At 38.3% G+C, this 16,386-nt stretch overlaps 1 protein-coding gene across 1 annotated transcript; it reads left to right on the forward strand.

Moving 5' to 3' along the window:
* The first annotated feature begins 1,548 nt into the window (after positions 1-1,548).
* Positions 1,549-15,480, forward strand: NUP42 (nucleoporin 42). Its single transcript, XM_019727627.2, has 7 exons — positions 1,549-1,764; positions 4,331-4,562; positions 5,881-5,981; positions 10,483-10,559; positions 11,314-11,400; positions 13,851-13,935; positions 14,559-15,480. The coding sequence occupies exons 1-7, from the start codon at positions 1,653-1,655 to the stop codon at positions 15,128-15,130; spliced, it is 1,266 nt and encodes a 421-aa protein (XP_019583186.2). The 5' UTR covers positions 1,549-1,652; the 3' UTR covers positions 15,131-15,480.
* The last annotated feature ends 906 nt before the right edge of the window (positions 15,481-16,386 follow it).

A 16,386-nucleotide genomic window follows, 5' to 3' on the forward strand; every position in this document is an offset into this window, starting at 1 on the left:
AATGGGACAAATTGTGCACAAGCTGATAGGTGCAATGTGAAGACATTATCATTTCTATGATAATCCTGCCAAAGATGCATAATCTGAATCCAATTATGAGAAAACAGATAAATCTGCATTGAGGAACTTCTACAAAATAACTTGCTGTAAACTTTAATAGTACCAGCGTCAAAGAAAGACGTATGAAATGTTCCAGAATAAAGAAGGCTAAAGAACTGTAAAGAAGCAGGAGTAAATCAATAATGATTCTGAACTGGATCATTTTCCTTTAAAGGACATTATTGGGACATTTGGCAAAACATGGATTTCCAGAACCTGAGAATTAGACGATAGCAATGCATCACTATTAATGTCCTGATTTTGGTGATTGTATTGTGCTTGTGTAGAATGCCCTTTTTTGTAGGAAGTACAGTTAGTATTTGGGTGATGGGGCATCGGGTCTGCGATATGGTCTCAAATGGCTCAGGAATTTTTTCTTTGCACTCTATTTGTAACTCTTCCATAAATTTGGGTCAAAACAAATGAATTAAATGGATTTTTAAAAATAAACTAAGTTGCACTAGTTATTCCCAGTGTTCCTGTCGATTCCACTGTCCTCAAAATCCAAAATAGGTGACCAAAACAACAATAGCCCATCATCCTAAACTACCAGGGACAAACCTGTAATCCAACAAAGTCAGATTTGATTCGCTGCGACCAAGGAGACTGGACACCATTGGAACTGCAGGGTGTCTCACCATACAAAGAAAGAGAGAGTTATTGTAGCATTTGTGAGGAAGGTGGACTTCAGGTAAAATTTAAAAACAGTACTGATAGGCTCAAAGCAAAGCAGAGCGATGTGTAAAGGCATCAACATCAGATCTGGACTAAGAAGTGGCTGTAAGGTCGTGTTTCCTTGGAAACTACGAAGTTAAGAAAATATGGAAAATGTTCTTTTTCAGGAATCCCTAACGTGAGCTCCGCTCTTGGGTAGAAATCAAGACTGCTTCCCCTTTCCAGAATCTAGTTCGATCCTCTAGCCAAGAATAGGATGTTTCATTCCTACTGATATAATTTCCAATGGCAACGTTTATGTGTAAGAACGTAGCACTCATCCAAAGATGGGGATTGTTACACTTTTCGGTTGCAGTCTGTCCCTAAAAGAAACACTGTTTTCCTGTTAACGCTGCAACTGGCTTTAACTGACACTGTTACCCATCCTGAGGAACGGCTGGGCAGACTTACTTTCTCAGCAGCTACAAACGAAAATACTTCTCGGTCTCTCAAACCAAAGCTAATCCTCTCGGGACTTTGCTGAAGCCCTGGGTTTGCTTGACTCGCTTTCTTCTCACTTCGATCTCGAGCCTCCTTTGCACCCAGAGGAACTGCACTAGTGTCAAGCGCGCTTCTTCACAGAACCGCTCAAACCTTCCGCCTTCCTAGGCCACACACTCAGTACGTGACGTGAGGGGGCGGGGCGGGACCTGCTCTTCTCAACTCCTACTGGGCAAAATTCACGCCTCTCATCGCACTGGGGGCGGAACAAGAGAGAAAGGGCCTTTCCTAGGCGCGATAAGATGACGTCACAGTAGCGGGGCCGGAACCTTCCGTTGCTTTGGGCCCTAGGTCCAAGAGTACCGGTTGAAGACCTCCGGGTGGGAGACACCGTCGTAATGACCATCTGTCAGTTCTTCCTTCAAGGCCGGTGCCGCTTTGGAGAGCGGTGTTGGAACGAACATCCTGGTGCCGGGGGTGCGGGCGGGGGACGGCAGCAACAGCCCTCAGGTGACGTTGTCCTCAGTCCTCCGCCGCCGCTAACCGAGCTAGGGAGGGCTTGGCGTGGGGTCCGGCCGGCAGGGAACGGGCGTCCCGCGTGGGGCTCGGCACAGCACGGCGGCGCACGGGTCAGGTGACGTGGACGTGCCGGCGTCGTCCCCCTCGCCGTCCCTGCCCACCCGGCCGGGCACACAGTTTCTTTCCGGCTTTATCACTCGGTCGATTTTTGTCGAGCGGATGAAGGCAGGGGTTTGGTTCTGGATGCTAATGCCAAACAATGTGTTTTAAGTCGGATGTACGTGTAAAAAGTACCCTCTCGGTGGGGGGCAGTGGTGCAGAGAATTGGCATAGGGGAACCCAGACGCCGCCTTGCTTTACTACTTGCTTTTCTGCAGCCTTTGTTTTTCCCGTGACTCCTTGAATAAAATTTTTACCCCAACTTTTTTTCCGAGGGAGAGGCTGGCAACTGGGGTCACTCAAGATCTTAACTTTGGGGGAGTCGTGAACTCCTTTGGAAATCTAGTAAAAACTATAAAGCCATTTCTCAGACAAATGCGCGTGCTCGACATTTGGGGTCACCTTGGGAGGAGGGGACGCCCAGTTAAGAACTCCGGGCTATGAGGGAACGGAGTGGGGGGTAGAGGGCCACGTTAATCTGCTTCCTGGGCCTAAGTCATTACGGAAGCTTTTGGAATGTTTAATTCAACCAGTTGTGGGTGATGCAAAAGGGCTGTCTTCAAGGAGAGGAGGGATCAGACATGAAACCATAATACAAGTTTTTAAAGGTCAGATGAAGAGGTTTTATTTTCTTAACGATGGAAACAGCCTAAGGTATCACAAAATGCTGACCCCTACACACAATCTCCTCTCCCTTTCCTCCTTTAGGGGTGGTCATCTGACCCTTAATTAAACCTTGTGTTACATTGTGGTGTCACACCTGATCCCTCATCTTGAAGACAGTCTTTGCATCACCCACAATTGGTCTAGTGAAATATACCAAACCAAAAATTAGGGCTTGGGATCTAATAAATGTGAGTGTATTTCCAGGAACAACAGAATATCATAGTTGACATTCTGTAGAAACTCACACATACAGCAATTAGAAAATGAATGCTGAGTGGATAGATTGATGAAAAAAGTATAACTAAAATTCATCAAGAAAACAGGGTATTTAGCTACCAGAAACGAATGAATACTAATGGGATTAATAATGAGTATGACGGCCAAAAGCTACATACAAAAGATGGATTGAATTCCTTCATTTGTGTCATCCCCCAAAGATTTGGAACTTTAGAAAAATAAAACACCATTAATCCCCTACTTGAGGGATCTGTCCCAGCAAATCTCTGGTTTTAATAAGTACTGTTAGGGTTGGGAGTTGAATTGTCATAAAGGAGTGTATCTCCTATCACTCCAGTTTTTAATATATTTAATGGAATATCTCCTAATTCAGTCAGAAACAAGATGAATTATCTTGGCCCCAAGTAAGAAGTGATGAGTAAATGAGATAGCTGAAGTGATAAGATTTTTTTCTGTTAGCTCATTTAGATAATTTTTTTGGATAATTATGAAATATTAGAAATTTCACAATAGAACTCAATGCACTTATTCATATGTAAATTTCTTTTATAATTTTCCTATGAAAGATAGATGTGTATGTGTTATTTTCTCAGAGGGAAGACTGAGTCAAAAAATGTTAAGCATCTATTCGAGGGCAGAGGGTAGAATCTAATTTTTTTTAAAAAACAGTGCAGTTTATTTAAACCTTTTTTTCTTTTTTAAGGAGAGCGCAGCTCACAGTGGCCCATGCGGCGATCAAACCAGCAATCTTGGTGTTTGTTATTAGCACCACGCTCTAACCAACTGAGCTAATTTGCCACCCTTGAATCTAATCTTTTATATTCAGTAAGCTTTAATACATTCCCCACTTTTCAGACTTTATCACTGTAAGGTCCCAGTGGGGTGGCAAAGAATGATAAAGACACAGCTTTTTATCCTGAAGGAGCTTATAATTTAGGATTGTCCCTCTGTCCATTCCACTATCTAGCAATTGTTTACTTAATAAGCTTATGTCAGCTGAACTTAGTAATATACAGAAGGTGCCAAAGAAATGTATACACATTTTGAGAAAAGAAAACTATTAAAATTGTAATAATATATACCAATAACAAAAGATGAATACTAGTCACGTGTGACTTCTGCAATTACAAGAGGTGCTCAAAGTGGTTACCATCAGCGTCCAGACACCGCTGTTTACGGTGAACTACTGCTTGAGCAACATTGACCAAAGTGTCCACTTATATACATTTTTTTGGCACCCCTGGTATCATTTTTCTATGGATTTACAGTCTTCTCAGTCTTGTTAAACAAAAATGCAATTAGACCATTGTGTTATTTGTTGATATTATGCTTAACTATGTAAGTCAAAAATGAAGAGTTTTTGTGATTTAAAGTGAGTGAAAATGTTGAATCTTTGCATAATGTCTGCATGTAGTAAGACAAAAATATAATGCAATTATTAGAGATTTAAAGAGGAGTTGCTGGTAAAATTGTTTTATTTTATTGTTTATTTCAGGTAGTAACAGACGTGGATGGAGTTCCACCAGCCAGAGATACTCCAGTGTTATCCAGCCACCCCGTTTCTCCAGATCCGCACCATGGGGGGGCAGCAGAGATCAAGAAACACCATCTTTTCGTTCTTTTGATTCTGGAGCTTCAACTAGCAGGAATAGGGAGTTTGGATTGTCTCAGAACTCATTTGCTTCTTCATGTAGCTCTGATGGGCAGAAAGATGAACAGAAGCTTTTGTAAGTGAAAGCCTTCAGAAAAATTGCTAACCATTTGCTTATTTTTTTCAAAATACCTACAATATATTTTGAAAAAAGAAGTAATACATTATTTTATAAATCAGAATAAGCAACAAGAAGAAAAAGCTCCCATGATTCTATCACTCAGAGATAACCACTATTTTCCATATATCTTACTAGACTTCATTTCACTTAAAAATGTGTCATCTTTCCATAGCAGTACAGTGCCTTTTTAGGGCTAATTATGCTTTTCCCACTTTTTTATTAATACCACTGTATTGTGAATATCTTTCTAAAATAGACCTGCTTAAGTTTGTTATAAATTATGGGACCTTTACAAAGTATGAAGTAATTTAACTTGTGATCTTGGAGGTCACTTACAGCATCTCGTATTTTTCTTTCTAAAATTTTTACTTCAATTACCCTATTCAAACTGGTTTCATTTGATTTCTTTCATTATTGTGAAGTAGATTCCTTATCATTTCTTGGGAACATTGGTGGTAGAATTTATGGCTGGTGCCAAAACAGCACCTGGCTGTCTGTAACTGTTCCCTCAGCTCCCAGCTCCCAGGACAGAACTTAAATATACTTGTAGGTCTTTTACTTCCCATGATGAAATTAGAACCAGTGGTAAACATTTTGAGCCATGTACCATATAAAACTGATTTTTTTTAAAAAATGAACCTCCTCCCTTCTAATATTTGATAATATTGTAAAAATCCAAAACTTTATATAGATTCTCTGTGGTATCTATCATTTTATTAATTGTAGCATTCTGGACTGGGGAGGGGGTGATAATTTAGAGCTGAATCTATCCACACTTTTGCCAACAAATTAATTGTATGGATGTAGGTCTGTTTCTCCTTTTGCAAAATATGAGGATTAGAAAAAATGATCTCCCAAAGTCCCACCCACTTTAAAAATGTTATGGGTCTATATTACGTTCTGTCTTTCCCAGTTAAATGATCATTCATGTTTATGATAATGAACAAAGAAAGATTAAAGTTAGTATATTTTATTGTATTTCATTTTTTAAAGATATGTATGGTACAATACTTCTCAATCAAATGTATTGGTTAATTGTTCAGTTTACTGGAAAATCAAGTAAAAAGTTTGAACTTTGATATTATAATATCTGTAATCGTGAAATATAGTTTATATTTATATAAGCTTCTGCTTTAAAGAACACTTCAGAAAATATAATTGAAAAAAATCTAAAATTATAATGTAATTAATATTTCAGTCATTGAAAATTATAAATAATAAATTTTGATAAGCAGATTAAAAAGGTTTTTATGCTTTTTTTTTTTTTTGAAAGGGAAGGAATCATAAAAGATATGGAGATCTGGGAATCATCAGGGCAGTGGATGTTTTCCGTTTATTCACCAGTGACTAAAGAGAAGAAATCTAATATTTCAGGTAACTGAGAAATTGTGTTTTTAAAATATATTTTATAACTACTATTTTATAAAACTAAGACCATGCCAAATTAAAGAAATTAACCACAAACGTAGGCTACAGTTAGACAAGTTTGGACACCGTTTAAAGTATCTGAGTATTCTAGCAGAACTTTGTAATTCAGAGATTGAGGTTAGAAAGTATAGTTCTTTTAAGATATGTAGTTCTCATGAGAAAATAGTAAAATCAGGACCCACCACAATTCCAATTCTATAGGCCTAGGAAGAGGCTCTGCTTTCTTGGTTCCCTGTAGGTACCACTTCAGAACCTCTTGACTGCCTGCTGTGAATAGAAGGGTCACATTCAGCCTGCCATTAAGGCCTTAACTGCCTGATTCTGTTTTCTCTTTTTTCCCTATCTTTCCTTCTAAGAATAGTTGTTTTTCATAAAGCATGTTGAGACCTATCCTGGAGATAATGTTTAAAAATAAGGAGCATTAGCTGGGCTACAGGGATAGCATTTCTTTAGAATACCCCTTTCTTTCCCATTTTCTCTTGTCCATCGTCCGTCCCTAAGCCGTTTCTGAGCTGAAACCTAGACCACCACACTTCTCTCAGCCCAATTCTGGGAGGTCCTGGGCCTCTGCCCTATGAGTAAATAGCAGGTACCTAGCAGATGAGATCCCTTGCAATCCCTCAGAACTCTGGGATCTCTACTCTACCTACTTGTTTTCTGTAAGCATTTGTGTCATACCACTCCTTAGTTATTTACTCAATCATCCATCATATTCGTCTTGAATTTCTTTTGTGCTTATTCTAAGTGCTAGGGATGTAGTGATGAGCAAGACAGACAAGATCCCTCCTTTGTGAAGTAGTTGAGGGCAGGAGACGATAAGTCTTAACAAATAAATAAGAGAATTTCAGATACTGATTTTTCTATAGAGAAAATGAAGTGTTAAACCTTTTTTAATCAATTCAGAATTGAACTTAATGCCTAAAGCCCTAAAGCAGAGGTTCTCAAAATGTGGAATATAGATCCCTAAGTAGGGTTGTCAGATAAAATATGGGATACCCAGTTAAATTTAAATTTCAGATAAACAAAGAATAATATTTTTAGCATATGAATACCCATGTAATATTTGAGACATACTTATACTAAAAAAGTATTTGTTGTATGTCTGAATTTCAAATTTAACTGTGCATCCTGTATTATCATTTGCTAAATTTGGCAACACTATTCCTGAGACCCTTGTAGGAGCTATACAAGTTCAAAAATATTTTCATAATAATGCTAACACATTAATTGCCATTTTCACTGTGTTAACATTTGCACTGTTGGTGCAAAATCATTGATGAGTAAAACTCCTTGTGTCTTAGTATGAGTCAAAACAGAGACAGCAAACTGTACTAGCAGACTACAGTAGTCAATTTAAAAACTTTTAATGCCATTTTTACTTCTGAGTGTCCTTGATGAAATGGTAAAAATTACTACTTTTATTAAATCTTGATCCTTGAGTGCAAATCTTTTTAATATTCTGTCTGACAAAATGGGAAGCACACACAAAGTGCTTCAGCCACGTACTCAAGTATGATGGTTATCTTGAGGGAAAGCGCTAGTGTTGATTGTTTGTCTTGTAAGCTGAACTAGCTGCTTGATCACGGACAAGTTTTACTTGAAAGATTGACTGAGCACTATGGGTATTTAGACTTAAGTATATGGTGACATTTTCTTAAAAAAATAAATGAAGTGAGCTTGTGACTTCAAAGGAAACAACTGACAGTGTTTATTGCCAATGACAAAATTCAAGCTTTCAAGTGAAAATTAGAATTATGGAAAACTGTTTTCTGCCACTGTGAGTTTGCTGACTTCGTATTACTTACAGTCTCTTCTGATGAGATGGATAGTAACATTCACAAACATGAATTTTTTGATATGGTAAAATGACGTGCCAACATTTGGAAGGTCTGGATAACTCAGTGAACCAATATTTTCCAAATGACAAATCTATGATGTTATAAAATTACACATGGCTGAAAAATCCTTTCTCAGTGCAAGATAAACCAGTGGATTTAGTATAACTGTACAAAAAGTTCATTCATATGTTTTGAGTCCATATTATAGCTAACCTTTTAGAAACTGCCACCTGTCAAGTTTTGGTGTAATATCAAAGAAGAATATTCACAATTATCTGAAAAGGCATCCTTTTCCCAACTACATACCTGTATAAGAACAGGTTTTCTTCATACACTGCAACTTAGCAATATATTGCAACAGATTGAATGCAGAAGCAGGTATAATAACCCAGCAGTCTTCTATTAAGCCAAACCTTAACGAGATACACAAACATAAAACAATGCCACTCATCTCACTAGATTTTTGTTTTTTGTTTTGGAAAACAGTTTTTCATTTATGTTGATAGGGAATTAGTTTTTTATTTTGAAATGAAATCAAGTATTTCCTACATTTCTCAGTTTTCGTTTCAAATATGGCAAATATTGGTATATGTAAGCCATGTAAGCAAAAGCTGGTTGGGATCCTTAATGATTTTTAAGAACATAAATGGGTCCTGAGACCAAATAAGTCAGAGAACCTCTGTCTTTAGGCATCCATTATGATGAATTAACCTTTCTTGTGCAACTAGAATAAATATGACTTTTGTAGCGCCCTTGAGAGAATGGGGAACATAGTCAACCAGATCATTTCTGTGTTCAGTGGTTCAAATGAGGAACAGCTGGAAGGGGGAGGAGTAACAAGAGGGACCGTGTTCCTTTCGATGGAGTGGTCATCCATGCTTAGGAGCTGCGTCTGAATGAAGGGAACGTGACCCTCGTAGGAAGATTTGTGGAAAACGTTCCTGCCAATAGGAACAGCTAGTGTGAAGGTGCTAATAGGAAGAACGTTGGCATGTTTGAGGATGAGTGAGTCCTGAATCTCTGGAGGAGAGTAAATCAGGGAAAGAGTAACATGACATAAGGCCAGAGTCAGCCATCGTGGTGGGCCTAACTGTGCTGGGCAACCATGAAGAGCTTTCAGCAGGATTGGGAAATGATCTGATTAGATAAAGCTCACTCAGACTGTTGTGTAAAAAGAAATGGTCTGTTGGAGGCAGGGGTAGGGGCAAAATAGAAGCAGGGAGATGAGTTAGGAGACAGTTACTGATGATTGGGTTGGATTACTAGCAGTGGAGACAGAATTGGTCTAATTCGGGTTTGGTTTGGAGCTAGAACTGGCAGGATGCTGGTTAATTAGATATGGGGAAAGAGAGAAATGCAAGGTGTAATTGCTAGGTTTTTAGGCCTGATAAAGATCAACAACTCAGGCTAAAAAACCTAGGAACTAACAAGTTGTTAGAGGGAATCCAGGGTTCTGATTTGAATGTTTAGTCTTTTCTTTATTCTTGGAGTCAGTTTCCTTGGAATTAATGATACCTGGGTTACAAGTAATTCTCTGTAGAAAATATCCTGAACATTTTTTTTTCTTTCTTAAAGTTTTTCTAATTATGAAATTACAGCTATTGCCCATAGAAAACTTGAAAAATACAGGAATATATAAATAAGGATCACATAATCTCACAGAGATAACAACTGTAACATTTTAGTATATTTCTTTCAAAATATGCACACACAAACTTATTTCTTGCATATATATATATATAATTAGGATCATAATCTAGTTTTGTATTCTACTTTGTTTTTTTCAGTTTATCTCTATTACTAAAAATACTAGGATGAACATCTTTATACATTAACACCCTTTGTTTACGCATCTAATTATTTCCTGAGGTTTAATCCTAGAAATTTTATAAAGGTCAGAAGGTGTGAACATTTCTAAGGCAATTTTCTTCCCAAAAAAGTACCTTTTTAATTCCATTAATGGCTATTCAGGGGAATGTCCACTTCACCACGTTCTGAGCAACAATAAAGAACGTTCATTTTTAAATGTTGCCAGTCCAATAAAGTAAAGCATTTTATCTCTGTTTTAAGTTATATTTTTAAATTGACCATTTTTATTTAATTTACTTACTGGCTATTTGAATTTTTTTTGTGAATTGCCTGTTTATTATCTTGCTCATATTAACTTATTTTTCTTATTGATTTGTAAGACCTATTTATACATTGGCAATAGCTCTTCTCCTGTCATATTGCAATTATGGTTTTCCCAGCTTATCATTTACCTTTTAATTTTGCTTACTGTAGTTTCTGACATACAGAATATTTTTTTAGACAGAAGTTTGATTGTATATGTAGTCAACTTTCTTTTTCTTCTCTTTATTATTCCCTCCACTCCATTTATCTTTAGAAAATTTTCCCCCTGCAAAGATCAAGTAGCCAACTATGTTTTACTGTGATTTAATACTTTGCTAAACATTAACAAGAGTGCACACTTTGAATTTTTTCCCTCATAATTATGAAAATTTTCTAATGATCACAACATTAGCATATGTTCTTGTCTAGCACCTGTAGCTTTACTATCAAAAGTATTGGCATTTATTTTAAAGATTCCAATTGATTCCTCACTTCAGGTTTCACAGACATTTCACCAGAGGAGTTGAGGCTTGAATACCATAACTTCTTAACAAGCAATAACTTACAGAGTTATGTAAGTTTATTTCCTTTTCATCTACCTCGATAACAGATGAGCTGTTAATTACTGTCTTCTCTATTCGTAGTGGCTTGCTTGTGTTGGCAAAGTGGCAAAGATCTCAATCTATAATATTTTTCAGGACAAGGCTATTTTTATTTTGTAAATTACTTTCTTTGAAATTGGTTGGTTATCTAAAATGGTGGTAATATATTTTGGCTGTGGTACCTAGCAGTGCCATTATTTTATTACAAATTACCCAGCAATCAGTCCCAGAAGTCAAACCCTTTCATCGTTTGACAAACATTTATGGCCCATCTCTTAGGTGCAGACCCTGTGCTGAATGCTAGAAAACAAAGTTAAACACAGCAGTCTGTCCCACAGATTAGCATTCTTACCATCAAACATCAAAAAGTAAACGCAGCTGGGCTTCGATAAGTTGGGCCCCTAAAGGAAATGACATACACTGCATTTTTTGGTTCTCTGAGTCATGATCATGCATTTTCACCAGCACACGTGTTCACCTCCCATCCACGTATCAGTCTGTGCTGCCAGGTGCTCGTGCTTTTTAACCAGGTGATACAGGAGTTGAGGAGCGGGGAGAGGGGACTACAGCTGGCACGTCTTTGGCAAATAGGGGCAGGTCAATGCAAGTTTTACAAGCTATGGCTCATAAAAATGTCTTATAAACTTTTTGGGATTTTGGCAAACATGTGAAGTGGTTTGAGAGATAAACACTCAGAATTGACTCGTTAGTTTTCTATTTTTTCAGCTAAATTCCATCCAGCAGTTAATAAATCAGTGGAGGAACAGGGTGAATGAACTGAAAAGTCTAAATGCATCAACTCAGACAGCGTTGGTGAGTATAGAAGAGTTTGCTTTACAGGGAAGTGTCTTCACTATTGCTTTTTTGCAGCAAAATTCACTTTCAATTTGAAAAGCAGAGGTAAAATTTTCTATCAAGAATTTGTGATACACACATTCTCAAGAACTATGTCAGCATTTAGAGGGCAGGTCCAGGAATTGCTTTCTCTCTGTTTCTCAGTTAGAAAAGCACAGATATGGAACCGGCCCGGTGGCCCAGGTGGTTGGAGCTCCGTGCTCCTAACTCCAAAGGCTGCTAGTTGGATTCCCACATGGGCCAGTGGGCTCTCAACCACAAGGTTGCTGGTTTGACTCCTCGAGTCCCGCAAGGGATGGTGGGCTCCGCCCCCTGCAACTAAGATTGAACATGGCACCTTGAGCTGAGCTGCCGCTGAGCTCCCAGATGGCTCAGTTGGTTGGAGTGCGTCTTCTCAACCACAAGGTTGCTGGTTCGACTCCCACAAGGGATGGTGGGCTGCGCCCCCTGCTACTAGCAACAGGACTTGGACCTGGAGCTGAGCTGCGCCCTCCACAACTAAGACTGAAAGGACAACAACTTGACTTGGAAAAAAGGCCTGGAAGTACACACTGTTCCCCAATGAAGTCCTGTTCTCCTTCCCCAATAAAATCTTTAAAAAAAAGAAGAAGAAGAAAAGCACAGATAATAATGCTTTTTTAAAGCTATTTTTAGGGCGAAGTTTTAAACTTTGGAAGTACTAATTTTGAAAATTGGAAAACACAACTTCAAGTATTCCAGGTTATGAGTGTTTAAAAAGAAATTGCTTTGAAAAATGTTACAAATGCACATTTAGACTAATGTGTACTTTTGTGGTTGAAGGATACTTCCTCCCACATGACTCTTGTCTTACACAGAAGTGCCTTTAGGAGATACATAACCACCTGTCTCCAAAGATGCATGATCCTGACTGGAGCATATTCATTATCTGTGAATAAAGTTAGGATTTTTCTACCCCCATAAAAAGTTCTTAAGAACCTTATTTTAAAATAAGATATTTACATTTAGAATTTACTATTTCCAATTTTCCTTTCTGAAAACGGTTATGAGAGTAGTTGCCGCCTAAACTTGGGAATGACTATACGACAGTCCCTACCCCCATCCCTTCTTACATATGTGCGTCCTGAATAACTAGACTCCTGTACAAGCTCATTTCTTCCATCTTTCAGTTGTTATAATGTCATTTGAATTTAGTAGGACTTCTGGGAAGTATTCCAGCTAGAGGTGGCCCATCACCATTGCTGAGAGCTGATGTAGAAGGCATAACTGAGTCTAGAGAACTGCAGACCCTCCCTCAGGGCTGGAGTTCCCTGCTCTTTGCCAGCTTCCTAGGGGCCCCTCTATAGGTGAGCATCCGGGAGAGCCCACCTACAGCTGCTTAGCATGTATCAATAATTCACTCTTACGCTGAATAAGTCATTCACTATTCTTTTAATCCATTGTGTGAATATAATACAATTTGTTTATCCATTTACATATTAATGAATATTACGCTGAGGCAGAGAAGCTAGACTGAAAAAAAGAGTACATACTAATGAATCCATTTATATGAAACTCTAGAAAAGACAAATCTCATCTATAGTGATAGAAAGCAGAAGAGGTGTTAGGAGAGGGTTGACTTTGGAAAAGGAACACGGGAACTTTCAGAGGTGACAAATGTTCTAAATCTTGATAGGGATGTGGGTGGGGCGGTGGGGGGTGTGTGTGTGTGTGTGTATGTGTGTGTGTGTTATGTAAAATGGATGTATTTTATTGTATGTAAACTATACCTCATAAAGTTTATTTTTAAAATAAGCTGTTGGGGCTTCCAAATGAGAGAAATCATACCTGCTTGGGTTGATTAGGAAAGGAAAGACTTCTGGGAGGTAAGGAGTAAGTGAAAAGTTCCTTGAAAGGGAGATTAAGATTTCAGTAAGCAGAGATGAAAGACATTTCTAGACCAGGAAATAGCAAGAGCATGAAGTATTTGTAGGGAATAGGAAATATTTTAATAGACTTTAGTGGTAGGTTTTTATAATATAATTGCAAATCAACTTCAGTTCAAGCATGAGAGTAAGTAGATGGGGTAGCCTCTAAATGTCCCTTACCTAATGTCTAGGTTTCTTGGTAAATGCAGATCAGCCTGTAGACACTGAAATGTATTATTAAACAGGTTTTTCTGATTTTAATGTGTTCATTGAAAAAAGTTAGAAAATATTTAAAAGCATAAATTGAAATCATGCATAATTCATCAGCCAATTACTTTTCTTTTCATTGGGGTTGGTCCATTTTTTTCTATGCGTATTCATTTTGTGGGCATTTTTCTGTGTTAAATATTTAACTTCACATTTTAAGTACACATTTTAAACATTGAAATCGGCTCTAAAGCTTACAGAAAACATACTTGAGAATTATTCATGAAGTATTTTATCATTTGCTGTTTTTTCTAGCTCTTTGAAGGGAAAGGTGGACTAAGTCAAACAGCACCTGCGTTTGGACTTGTCAGTAAACCAACAGCAGCATTTGGGTCCCCAGGTGAGTGAAAAGTAATACAGGACTTCACTGATTTAGAAAAAGGATTATGTAGGTTTCAAACCATAAAGCTTGAAGGTACGTTAAGTACCATTTTAAATCACCCTTGTAAATTCACCCTTGTAAAGCACCACCTTCCGTAATGGCGCTTCTAAGACTTTGGCCCATCAAGCATTTGTGCAGTGGGGGCCAGAATGGGCACGTCCTTTGAAAGACCCTGTGGCTCAGGCTTCAGAAGTTTGTTTCAGGAATGGGTTCCAAGAGCTTCGTAGCTCTGGTAGCAGCACCTGTGAGGACTTGCTTGTCACTGTGTACAGCAGCATAGCATTATCCCCACGTGACAGCTCTGAGGAGAGGGGGCTCCAGCCGAAAGTGAAAGTCCATTCCCTTATCCCTGAGGTTTCTCACAGCTGCCTCCTCCAGGGAAGGTAAATTATGGTGCTTGTGAGAGCAGTAGGCGGGACAACGGGATTTGGTGGGTTTGTTCTCTCTTCTCAGTTTCCCTTCTCCCTTCCAATGAGCTTCTCAGCATCCAAACATAGCAAGGATAAGGGGGAAATGGGTCTGTGAGGGGGGTTAATATGGCTACATTTTCTGGCTATAATAGTTTTTTTCTTTTTCTGTAGGCTTTCCAGTGAATAACAGCAGCAGTGATAATACTCCAAATTTTAGTTTTAAAATAACCTCTGGATTTGCCACTGCTCCTTCTGGAAGCCCTTCTGTGTTCGGGAATGTTCCAGCCTTTGGAGCTGTACCCTCTTCCAGTTCTGCCATCACGACTTCTACTCCATCTCTTGGATTTGGGAAACCGGAAGTCCCATCTGCTGCTTCATTTTCATTTAAAACCCCTGCAGCGTCTGGTTTTGGATCTCCTGGGGTTTCAGGATTTCCAACGGGTGCAGCAGGCCCCATTGCACCTCCTGTGGCCCCGGCCTTTGGAAACAGTAGTTCTGTGGCTGGTTTTGGTAGTCCAGGCTACCATTCTCACTCTCTTTTTTCCAAGTCACCCAGTGATACCTTTGGAAGTAACAGCATATCCACTGCTCTTCCCATCTCCAGTAGCAGCACAACAGGTAATATATTATTCACACCCAAGAATCAACTAACAGCAGGAGAACTGGAGCAATTTCAATCCATCAGATTTACTCTGGGAAAAATCCCATTGAAGCCACCACCTGTGGAACTTCTAAATATTTAAAAGGACAGTTTTAAATACAGAAAAGAACAACTTGTAAAATGACTTGTTTTGAGTGGTTCATATGAAAGAACAGATACACACACACATGCACATATGTGTATATATACATATATATTTATAAGGAATATAGCTTTCTTTTTTCCACCTCCCCCCCATTCAAGCTGTTGTTTCTCAGTCCAGTTGTATAGGACACAGCTCCCTGGCCCGTGCTGGTATTATGAGCCGTGCACTTTTCTTGAACCTAACTATTTAAAATAATACTCAGCAAGAGATTTTTTTTTACTATAATCATGAATGGAACTGAAAAACTTATCAGTGTACTGTTAATAAAGTACTTTTTTCTTTTTTCATTCTGTGTCACTTTGCTATCTTACCCTTTCAAGTTTTACTTTTAAACTTTTTTTTTTTTTTTTTTTTGGGGGGGAAGGAGATAATTTTTTAAACCATTAGGAGAAAAATGCTTAAATATTTAGCCTACTTACTGAATAAACATCAATAGCATAACTTTCCTTCATGTTAAAGAAGATTCTCTTAAAAACAACAGTTTATACGGGGTGAAAACTTGTTTTTAAGGCTAGGAGGCATTTTTCCCTGATAGTTTTGATCCCCCTTCAATTATGTCTGTCTCATGGACCACCATTTGAGTTTTCTTCAACAACTTTATGGTAATTTTTATCTTAGCTTAATTTTTACATAATTCTATTTATTCCTTACATTATCCCACCAAGTGGTTGGATTGTAAGGGGAATAAAAATTGTGATCTCGTGTGAATGAACAGTATACATAGGGGGTCAAGATTCACCAGCTCAGTGTGTGGAGCTTTTATTGGTATTCTCAGACATGCTTGAATCTCCCTGTGTCCTCAGATTGAGGGGTAAGATTTTGTGTATCTTATAATGGGTTGATCCAAGAAACCAAAGACCTGTCTTTAGTTGAAGCATATGTATCAGAGCTTCTGTGCTCCTTTCTCAAGCTTCAAAAATTACATAGCTAGCACTGCAAGAACAGTTACCTAACATCGATCTAGTATTGTGCTGATTTTTTTAAGTGAAAATAAAACCTTACCTAATAAAAATATGCTCTTTAAATGATTTTAGCATATATGCAAAGGATTCAGTCCTCAGAGGATACAGATTTTCTGTTACGCTTTGAAGAACTGTATCGCTCCTGCCGACAGTCTGGAACACCAGCATTTGGGCTAGAACCTATACCCAAGGGGTGTATGTTTGAAGCCAGTGTTGGTGTACAGATGATAA

Source organism: Rhinolophus sinicus, linkage group LG09 (assembly GCF_036562045.2).
Source record: "Rhinolophus sinicus isolate RSC01 linkage group LG09, ASM3656204v1, whole genome shotgun sequence".
In the NCBI taxonomy this organism is placed as follows: Eukaryota; Metazoa; Chordata; class Mammalia; order Chiroptera; family Rhinolophidae; genus Rhinolophus; species Rhinolophus sinicus.